This window comes from Poecilia formosa, unplaced genomic scaffold (genome assembly GCF_000485575.1).
Source record: "Poecilia formosa unplaced genomic scaffold, Poecilia_formosa-5.1.2 Scaffold413, whole genome shotgun sequence".
Taxonomy (NCBI): Eukaryota; Metazoa; Chordata; class Actinopteri; order Cyprinodontiformes; family Poeciliidae; genus Poecilia; species Poecilia formosa.
This window is the reverse complement of record NW_006800352.1, coordinates 181,619-193,349: the sequence shown is the minus strand read 5'-3', so window position 1 is coordinate 193,349 and position 11,731 is coordinate 181,619. Positions and strand designations below refer to the sequence as shown.

Genomic DNA, 11,731 nt, shown 5'->3' with positions numbered 1-11,731 from the left:
TATATATATATATATATATAGTCTCATCCTCAATAGACCAATGCACAGGATATTTGATGTTTTATTACACCCTCACTGGATATTGTCCTTCAGGATCATCTTCTATGCATCTGCTGTCATGGAGACTGTAATATTTTCAGCCTTCATTTTTTGGGGGGCAGTAGAATCAAAACCATGGACCAGATAACGGGATAAAGAAGGCCGGTTCTGTTCTGTTACAGATGAAGGCACAACAAAGGATTTCGCAGTATCCTCTTCATGAAGCTGCTTTACAACAGTGTCTTCAGTCAGAGGATTCTTCAGGGCCGCTGTAATACAGACTGCTACAGGAGATATCATTCCCGCTCACAGCCATCCGAATCTATGACTATTTTTAGAACCGTGGATAAAATGAGCTGTAACATTTTATTTCACTTTATTATTAATAAAGTATGTTTGAATCTGAATTAAATAATGTTAGTTGCACTTTTTGTTTTTGTCTTATGCTCATAATCTCCCATTTAACCCAGTGTTAGAGGTTTGCACTTTCATTGATGCTATTATTTAGATCAATTATATGCTAATTTGATTAGATGTCACCTGTTTTTAGAGTTTAACACGTAGGAACAGCTGAAGCTCATCTGTGTGCTCTGTGTGAGTAATCTGAAGTAATGATGATGGCGTTTAAAATTATACTTCAGCTGTAGATGAAACAGAAAACTCACCATCGTGAACGCTAGATCTCCTCCTGACTGAATGTGGCCACTAGGAAACGTCATAGAGCTACGTTCATAGATCTCACAGCACTGAGGGACCAATCCGTTCAAATCTGGATAAAAAACCAACGCGGTTGTTGCCGTTGAGTGAGTTTCAGCACATTTAATTCATGAATAACGGTAACATTCTCGGTACTTCCTGCGCATTTTCAACGCACCTGTTTGGTTGGCGTTTGATAGCGGCTCCAGCTTAACTTCACATTAAACAAATGTTATCTTTTGAGTCGGTCTCATGTGGAAAACTCAAATCCCCCTGCAAGGAAAGGCGGGCTGTAAATGAGATTTTTTTTCCCTCCCCTGTCTTAATGAAGGTCAGGAGAGAGTCACATCTTTCCTTGTGTGATAATTTATCCCCATCTTCTGTTATCTCTGTTTTGGCCCCTTTAATCCTAATTGTATTGTATAATTGTGGCGACGCGGACCTCGCGGTCTTTGAAGCGCTGGCCTGTTCCTTTCATTATTACCTGATGCCTTGAACCTCTGCTTACTTTTCTTCTCCCTCCCGCTCTCTGCTCTGTTATCCGGCGCTGCGGAAGAAAAGGGAGAGCAGCTCAAGTTCAGCCATTTTTTTTTTTTTGGGAATTTTATTCAGGCCTGATTTCACTATCGTGCCGAGGAAAAGCGTTCCAATCACAAAGATGCGATGCACACGAATCCCTGGTATAATATAGTGCCACGTGTTGGAAATGCGGCTCGGAAGCGGCTTATTGCTGTTTCTGATTGCTTCTCACTGTCAGTGAATGGAGCCTGAAAAGGGATCCTGTCAAAAGGTCTGCGGCATTGTGAGCAGAATATGAGTTTTCTAATTGCTTCCAGAGAAAAGGGGAGCATGTTTGTGTTAAACACTATTAGAACAACAGAGATGAGTCTGACTGAGCTCTGCCCACACACACACACACACACACACACACACCCACCCACACACACACACACACACACACACACATATGGGTAACTTCACCTTGTGCTTTCCTCTCACTTTGCTGTTTCATTTGTTTTAGGAAACAACAAATGAATTTACCACAAGAGTTTATGCTAAATAAAGACTAGAGGTTTATGCTAAAGCTCAATAACTGTTTGCATTCTCCAGAAATGTTTTACTTCATTTAATAATTTCACAGAAACCATCAAATGAAAACTTGTAGATATTGTGTATTGCTTGATTTTGGGTTAACCAAATGCTTTAGTGGCACTGACAAATTAACTGGAACTCCATGTAGGCTGTAAAAACAAGCTAACATCAGATTACTTGGCTTTTTAACATGCAGTTTTATCACAATATTTTGCAGTACTGTTGTGATAAAAGTGATAGGAACTGTTTATTTCATCTTCTTTAGGTAACTGTATGACTGCAAGTGTGTGTCACAGCAATTATAGTCCCACAAACACAAACAATGCTCTTGAGAAACATTCCCTTTCTTACTGTGTAAAGAAGTGAGGTTTGTGCCACAAAGTTGCACGCAGTAACTATTTTCAGACCTATTGACGCTTTTATTGGAAAAACAGTGGAGAAAAATGGTAAAACCTATCTGTCTCAAAAACAGAGACAGTTTTAGTGAGTTTTAAACATCGTTAACTGGAATTTATTGTGTCGACAGTAAATCAAAATTCTTCTGACAGAAAATGTATTGCGATAAATGATAAACGATACAATAAGCATCCAACCCTCATAGAACCAGCTGAGGTCGAAGAAGATGTCAATTGAACAACAATTATTTATGCACAGCAAAAAGTTTGGCTACTGAAAAACTTGAACTTGAAGTCCAACTTGAAAAAAAATTTAATTGGTCCCAGTTAATTAAAGTTTGTCAAACCTACTTTATTAATGCCAGTTTTAATCGACAACCTAATAAACTTCATAAAGAAACTTGGATAAACTTCACTGTGTTCCTTGTAGCCTAATAACAAAATATATTTAAGTTGGATCAGCTGTTCTCTTTTTTAAGTGTAGGAGAGTGACAACAGGAAAGCCATTGTTAAAGGACACATCATGTTTAAAATTTGACATAAATAACCAGGCAGACATCAGACCAAATTGCGCCCTTTTGGTCTACAAAACACTGTGTGTGCGTGTGTGTGTGTGTGTGTAGGTGTGTGTGTGTGTGTGTGTGCGTGTGCGCGCGTGTGTGTGTGTGCGCGCGTGTGTGCGTGTGTGTGAGAGAGAGAGAGAAAATTAGAGCACAGAGAACCATGGTGGCAGCATCATGCTACGGGGTCTTCAACAGGGATTCTGGGTAAGTTGGAAGAAAACCTCCAGAGGACGTGATGCTGACTTGAAGGCTTTGAGCAGGACGATGTTACAATGAACCGGTTTGGATAAAAACTCTGTATTTAAACATAAAACCAGGAGAGAATGTGTGACATTTTTATTTTTTAAAAAAAGAAAGGGAAGAATTCTTACTCTGCTTCACGGAGTAAGAATTTTCGCGTTCTGGCTTTTTCACAGAACCGGAACCCAGAAACAGGAAAAAAAAAAGTTTATGGTTTGTGAATGTTTTAGTAGTTCCAACTTAATTCTGATAGCATAAAACACTGTACATTGAAAAGTAACTTTTCAAGAATGGAAAGTTGTACATCACTCAAGTTGTCTGTGCTTTTGACATTTTATTTATTTTCGTCATGGTGAACCACCAAACAGGATGAAAGTCCAATGAAAGGCATTGAAATGTCAACCGGAGCTTTTAGCTGGAGTTATTTTTTTTATTATTATTTATTTTTATTTATTTAATTTCTTATAAAGGGGGACAACGCGGGATCGCAGTGAGGAAACCCTCTTACCGCTCCAGCACCATGGCCAGCTCCAGCAGCCGGAGCTTACCTCGGAGCTCTGCGGGGGCCCGAGTTGACTAACAGGCTCTGCGCGTGTCAGGCCGCTCCCCGCTCTCTCTCCTGATGGACGGACACGTGTCCGGAGATAATCCCGAGGTTGTTTTTTTTTCTAGACCATGCGCGCGCACGTTTCCCGTCTTTCCCCCGCGCGCTTTTGTGTGTAATTTAAAACGTCTGTTTTTATCAGTAATACACTGGTTACTGACAGCCAACAAAACCTATGTTCCTAAACCACTTTATGGGCCTAAAACTGATACTTTTTTTTTTCTTTTTCCTCCGACGGTGAACAAATTTTAAATGACCTCAAGTTTGGACACTGTAGGTGGGATTTTAAACGACGCAGCTAGCTCGGTTATTATATTTTCCCATGTATTTACAGCAGACTATAACTAAGCGGATCTGAAACCCGGGCGACGCCAAAAAGAGAAAATGCGGGAGCCAATAATCATCTCGCTCCTCGACGAAAATCAAAACCTATTGCATTTCTCATTACCCCGTTAAATTGTCGAGGGAACTTTCAGGCGCGCGTTTATGAGACAATCAGTGTTTGAATAAGAAACATAGCCGACTGCTCCCCCGTGAGTGGGGAGGCTGAGCCCCTAAAATAATTCCCCCGTTATCTGACTCACCCATCTCAAATGAAGTCTATAAGCCGGTGTGGGTATGTGCGCGCCCGAACGCCACATGTCTGTGTAAGATAGCATAACGCAATTTAAAACTTCAAGGCGACTCGGAATTTACAGTGCAAAACATGCAGCATATATATATATATATATATTTATACTACCTCGTGGTTGCAGATGAACATATCGACAGCCGATTGGTAGGACTGGAGGAGATGTTTAATTTGTTTTTGGCAGACAAAAAAAAAAAAAATTAGAGGTATCCTCAGCTGATTGTTCTGAGTCTGGATGGAGAGGATCATTTCCCCCCTTTTTCCGCTTTTTTTTTTTTTTTTTTTTTTTTCACAATTAGACCTGTTTCAAGGTTTTGCCACAACAAATATGATGGAAATCTTCCTGTAAGCAGCTGCCGACTGACGCATGCGCATGAGCAGAGATGTAGAGGGAGAGGCCGTGAGAAAGAGACACAGATGGGCTTAAAATATGGAGATAATAGCAACACCAGAAGGAGGTTAAAAAAAAGAAGAAAAATACTGAAAAATTAGGCAGGGACTATTCGGTCCAATATCCAAAACAAAACAAAAAAATCGGATCTGAAAACAATATTAATAAGACAATGTTAATAATGATAAGGTACACTGACAAAACGAACTTGTAGGATTTAACCAATAAAATACGTGTAAAAATGTTCACGTGTTATCTGGACATCAGAAATGTAACTTTAGCTACAATGCTTACTAATTATTAAGGTTGTGTTTTCTTGCCTGATTCGTTCTCTCATGTAAAAACTAAAATAATAATAAAAATAATGATTAAGTTAGAAAATATTACTGAAGTAGCAACTTTTAAATATATATTGCAACAGTGTGGCATGTGGACATTTTCCCTGTCAAGCTAAGATGGTCCATCAACTGCCAACAACTTCCAACTTGATAGCATTATTGACTATAGCATTAGCGCTATTGCTACACACTAAATCATACTCTTAACGCCAAAATTTATTTATTTATTTATTTATTTATTTTTACAGTATAAATAGATTTATAGCTCAAGGCATAAATATATTTGCCTTATCATTCTCTGGTGAACACTGCAAACCACAATTGATCGAACCAACATTTTAATCCAGATTCAAGATGTTAGAATGTATTACTAAAAATTAATCACTAATATTAGAATTAAAATAAGCTAATGTGTCTGATTAACATCTGAATGATTTTAATTGTTAATATTTAACACCCATTAAAATTATGTTTTATAGTGCAATAAATGAAAATATATATGCAACTTTCTGAAACTTTTTCTGCCACATTTTTATATATTTGTAAATTGAAAGTTTAGAATTGTTATCATTAGAGTGTGACGATAATTGAGCTATTTTTTTTGGCTTCGGACAGAATGCTAGGGTAATTCGCATTACCAAAGGGAAAAAGAAATGGACCAAAGACTCCCTTAAATAAATCAACAAAAGTACTCTACTGTAAGTACAACGTTCTCATTTTAATAGTACTCTTAACATATGTGTGAGGGCGATGGAGGGAGGCAAAAAAGGGTCTTCCTCTCGTTTAATAATCACAGCTGAAAGAATCATACATCACACAGGCCCACATTAGCCGGAGGGCTATTAGGCAACTACCCTCGTTTAAAAATTAGCATGTTAAAACGACTTCCCCCCCCCTCGCTGCCCCCCTGCCTAAAACCACACTGTCAAAGCGGGACGTCAAAGATGCAACAATTAAACACACCACGGCGCCTTTTCTGACGCGCTGTGATTTTGACGTCACACTTTCTGGCTGTTCGTAGTTCCGTCACTCGAACTTTTCCAGTGACTGGAAGTTCACGCGGAGTGAGGAGGGCGCGCGTGATGTCCAGCCGGGCCTATTTATTATCTGCAAGCACGCGCTTGTTTGTTAGGTCCGCCGTGTTTTTGAAACTACAAAGAAATGCTGTTCTCCTTTGCTATAGTAGCTTTACATGTAATGATTTTCTCGAAGGCAAATATGTCTTTTTAATATTTTTATTTATGAAGATTTTCTTTTTCTTTAGTTTTGAGATTTTGTGAAAACCGCTTTTCTGAGTGGGGAAAAAGAGATCAAAGGTACAAGCTGAACTTAAGTGTCCTAACGGTAAAATACAACCCACGGAATTTTTTTCTATTTATTTTATCATTTTTATTATTTATTTATTTTACTGTTTTTGTTTTTTGAGCTCAGCTCGCATTTTACTAATTATTACATTTAAATAAAACAATGTAAAATCCACATTTATTTTATTTTGTCCAGTTAATTCCACGCCAACCATACGTAATAAATCCAATTCAGTCCAATTGTAATGCGATATATCCATTATATATAACTTTTAAAAAGTTCTTATAAAACACGGGATAGCATTTCATGATGTATACCAGAGTAATTTGGGTTTTAAAACTTTTACTTTTACTGTACTGATTACGTCAGCACGTAATTACAAAGTCTCATCACCTCTTCGGATTGAAGTTGTTTTAACTAGAAAAGGTACTGAAAGCTCATGTCTGTTTGCCAGAAATGGAGAATCATCCCGTCACCCCCAGTGTGTGTGTGTGCGTGTGTGTGTGTGTGTGTTCATAACGTACACACACACACTCCCCACGTACAATACCCCCCACCCCCTCTTTTTTGTCTTCCTCAACCACCCTGTCTTTGTTTATGTTGTAATGTACATAGCCTATATTTTCTCCCTTTTCTTTGCTGAAGGTACTCTAAGAGCCGGTCTCGGTGCTGATTGGGCGTTCAGGTTGGTGAGTGAACGCCCTGCAGATTATGTCAGATTGCGTGCAGAAAGCAAACCAGCCCAGCCTTTGAACTTCACCGCTTTTGGCTCGTATTCACGCTCTTCCGCTCATTTCCAAGCCAGGTGCTTGACGACGAACCTCACAGAGGGAGAGAGAGAGAAAGTCTGTGATAGAGGGGAGAGCGGGGGAAAAAGTATATATTATTATTACTAATAACAACAATATTAAGGCTGGACACTTTTTTTATGACTCCTGCAAACCGAATGCGGAACGCTGCTTTTACCTTTGTGGATTTTTAACGTGTGCGCATCTTGCATGAACGTTGTTTTCTTTTTCCCTTTTCTGTTTTTTCCTCCTCCATGCCGCAGGTCTGACAGAGTTTTGAGCGGACTGCAGAGATCGCGCTTCAGTGTTTCACCTCGGGAAGAACCGATCGGGCGCTGGATCTTTCTTTTACTTTTTTTTTTTCTTTTTTGCCCCGTTTTTCTTTTTCTGTCCCCAAGACGCTGAACATACTGGCATGACCGGTAACTGGCAATTACGCAGGTGAATATCTTCGCTTCCTTTCCGATAAGAACTTTTCCTTGTCATTACCGCTGGGGATAAAAAAGAAAGAAAAAACAGAGAAAGAAGTGAAGTTTAAAGATGTCGAAACCCGCTGATCACATCAAGAGACCTATGAACGCGTTCATGGTCTGGTCTCGGGGCCAGCGGAGGAAAATGGCTCAGGAAAACCCAAAAATGCACAACTCTGAGATCAGCAAGAGGCTGGGAGCCGAGTGGAAGCTGCTGTCCGAGTCCGAGAAGAGACCGTACATCGACGAGGCCAAGAGACTGCGGGCGCAACACATGAAGGAACACCCCGACTACAAGTACCGACCCAGGCGCAAGCCCAAGAACCTCCTGAAGAAGGACCGCTATGTCTTCCCGCTGCCTTACCTCGGGGACACCGACCACTTGAAGGGACTGCCCGTGTCGGCCGCCGACTCCCTCCTGGGCTCCTCGGAGAAAGCCCGGGCGTTCCTGCCCCCGACCTCCGCCCCTTACTCCTTCCTCGACCCGACCCAGTTCAGCTCCAGCGCCATCCAGAAGATGACCCAGGAGATGCCCCATACGTTGAGCACCAGCACTTTGCCCTACGCCTCCTCGCTGGGATACCAGAACGGCGCGTTCGGCACCCTCGGGTGCCCCAGCCAGCACACCCACACCCACCCGTCGCCCACGAACCCGGGCTACGTCGTGCCGTGCAACTGCACGGCCTGGTCGGCGTCCAGTTTACAGCCCCCGGTGGCTTACATACTGTTTCCAGGTATGACCAAGACTGGGATAGACCCCTATTCATCCGCACACGCCACCGCCATGTAACCCTCAAGACTCTTCTCCTCCTCTCCCCCACCACACACACACACACACACACACACACACACACACGGACACACACACACACACAACCCATGTTTTTAATGTCATTTGAATACAGAAATGCATGTAAATATGTTACGGACAGCGCGGCCAATTAAAAAAAAGGCACGAACAGTGTTATCTGAAGGGGACTTGTTGTGGCAAAAATGAGGGAAAAGACGAAAAACTTAAAAAAAATAAATAAATAAATAAAATTTAAAAAAAATCCAACAAGTTCCTGTCCGGTCAGAGGAGCTGGAGTTGGATGTGAAGGACGGAGCGCAGTGAACTGTAAGAAATGTAAATGTTATAACGTTTATGGCAACCACAAAGGGAGGCCTTTAACTTTATTTATTATGTACATTTCAATGATATGCTGATTTGTGTTGATGATTCTGATACAGGCTACTATTTTTTTTTTAAGAAAAAAAAATTGGCTGGCACAATTAGAGATCAAATACCTGTAAAGGCCTAATTAGTCGACTTGTTTTTCGTTTCTTTCTTTTTTCTTTTCTTTTTTTTTTCTTTTGCAAATTTAGAATGACGTTTTTGGTACAGAACGTCCAGACTCATAGGCTGCTTTTTTATACAGGTTTTATTATTTATATTTAACAAAAACATAATAATAAAAAAGAAACATAAAAGTAGACGGTCTAATTTAAGATGACAAAGCAGGAGAAGGGGGTAAGGGGGGAATCAAAATGTTTAATTTTTACCTTCTCAACGTGGTTCTGTGCTAATATAGTCCCAAACATCATTTCATTTGAGTTCTCTTTTTTTTAAATTGTTTGAGTTCATTTTTTTATTTTTATTTTTAAGGATATCTTCTAATTGAATTCAAGGAGTTCTATGTGTATTTTCTATCTGAGATGGTAATTTAAAAGCTGTCATGTTATGGAAAGGATCCTGTATCTGGAAGGTTGATACCTCCGGCTCTTTGTTCAAGTGCTGAGCAAAGACTTTTTGAATAAAGACAATCTGTCTTCAACCAGGTCAATGCCCTGCATTTGTAGGTTATTGAGATAATAAGTAAGATAATTATCAGGTTGGCAACTACAAAAAAAAAATAAAATAAAATAAAAACATCACTTGCCAGATTGGAATAAAAAATATAAGTTTATAACATACAATATAACATAAGATTGTATATATGTTTTTACGATACATGATTGAAAGTTTGTCAATGCACTGATAAAAGCAAACCAATGCAATTTCTGTAGTCATTTGCAGAAATTTAATTTTTTGTGGGGTGTGGAGGATTATTTTTATTATTAATATTGCTGACTTTGAATTATGCATGTTTAGTAGTTAAATGAAAAATATAGAAAATCATTTTTAGCACTTGGTATTTACTGAAGTACATTAGTTAAAAATCTGACTAATTACAAAATATGCTCATTTCACCCTTCAAGTTTAAAAACAACAACAAACAGATTAATAATCCCTGAACAGAATTAAAATCGAACAACTTATTACATTTGTTCGAACTGTTTCCTTGACAACCACTAAAATGTGCTGATCTTTGACTGTCAGATTAAGACAGCAGCAGGTTTTGACACAAAACTTTTTCAACCCACAAGTCTTCCGACATTTCTTGACTTTTATTAAAGTCTCATTTTAGTCATTATATAAAATATGTACATTAATCCTCTGTTGGACTGTGTGATAATATCTGATTGAACTGATTTGTTGCGTTCCATTTTAACCAAAAAGGTTAAAGTCGGACATCTCACCAAAATATATTAACTATTATTGTTCGAGTTTAACCGGTTGTTAAAAATATTCGATGCCTAATATTAATCACTTTTCAAAATTCCTTTTATCGGTGCGTGAATAACATTAGGATCAATCCCTCTCCAGTTTCTCTCTGGTGTTTAAGCTGTCAAGCCTCTTCAACTCAAATCATTTTCCCAACAAGGCTTAATTACCTCCGCATTTACCTGCTTCCTCTTCTCTCTCTATCTCTCTCTCTCTTCTTTCATTAATACTGATTCGTGTTGTTACAGAAGCGAGGTCCGGGCGTGTTGCGCTCTGCAGCCTGTAAACGGTGAAGGCGTTTTTTTTGTTTTGTTTTGTTTTGTTTTTTTCTGTGACCCCACCTGCGATGAACCGGTTTTTTTGATGTTTGACAGTTCACAACAAGAGGCCTCCCCCTGGAGGGATTCCGCCCCGTCCGACCCGTTTGACTGCTTAATCACTTCAAGGAGCCGCTTAATTATAGCTTTAATGGCACGAGCTGAATGCGATGGGATTTCTGTCTTTCTTTCTGTGTTTTTTCCCCGCTTAACTTTCCCTTTCAACATGTCCGCGTCGAGCATGCAGCGCTGTATCACCCCACTTCTTTTTTTCCTTCTTTTTTTTGTGCGAGTTTGGCCTTTACAGCAGGACTTGAGTGGGAATCGAACCCGCGTTTTTCTTTTTTCTTTTTCCTTTTTCTATTTATTTTTTTAATTGTCAATGCGTTTGTTGCGATTCTTTTGTTCAGTTTGGATGACAGCTCAGCCTTCGTCGAGGAGGCTCATATAGTTTGGCTCCCATTCGCAGTGTGGCATTAATTAAAAGAAAGAAACATGGCGCATTCAAATTATTTACTTATCTGCCAAGAACATATGGCGGATCGGCTCCCGTTCTCTGCTATTCTGCCCGGGGTGCAATCCAGTCCTGGGGAGGGAGGGAGGAGGTAGGAGTATGGTGGTAGGGGAGGGAAGTGGGGTGATTTTTTTTCTTTAATTTTATGACAGACTCAGCCTCCTTATCTGTAGCTGTAAATTAGGATGATACCTTATTGAACCCAAGTTTTACATCAGCTCCCTGAAGCATCCCAATTCAGCTCCGAACTGACGCTGTTATAATTACTTTCAGAGCTGGAGCCACACAGTCGGTCATATATTTAAGAAAAAAAACAAAAAACACTCGTTCATATCAAATCAAATCTTTTGTTTCAGCTTTCAGATTTGTTTGCCACACCTGTAATTATAAAACTTAGTCACGGAAATTGACTGCGGTTACAAACTAAATACCGGTACAAAAAAAAAAAAAAAAAAAAAAAAAACGGTCACTGAGAGGAATATAATGGGGAGGAAAATTATTATTTTAAATTATAGCGGTGGGGGAGGGGGGTGCGTTTAACCTACCCCCCCTCACTCTAAACCCCCCACCGCCCCCTCCTCTTTGACGTTTTTTATTGCCGCACAACAGAGAGAATTCAATCCGCCTTATCTCTCCAGGACTCCTTTTCAGCGTCAGATCAGAGAGGGGAGAAAAAGGAGAGGATAATTGTTCTTTATTTTATTTCATTTAACGCGACAGCCGCCGCTTTCAGGTCATTTATATGCTTCATTTAGCGATAAAAG

The 11,731-nt window shown here is 39.7% G+C and overlaps 1 protein-coding gene across 1 annotated transcript; it reads left to right on the top strand.

The window, feature by feature from the left end:
- Positions 1–6,859: 6,859 nt before the first annotated feature.
- Positions 6,860–11,288, top strand: sox14 (SRY-box transcription factor 14). Its single transcript, XM_016663319.1, has one exon. It carries the CDS (start codon positions 7,623–7,625, stop codon positions 8,340–8,342), a length of 720 nt encoding a protein of 239 aa, XP_016518805.1. The 5' UTR covers positions 6,860–7,622; the 3' UTR covers positions 8,343–11,288.
- Positions 11,289–11,731: the final 443 nt, after the last annotated feature.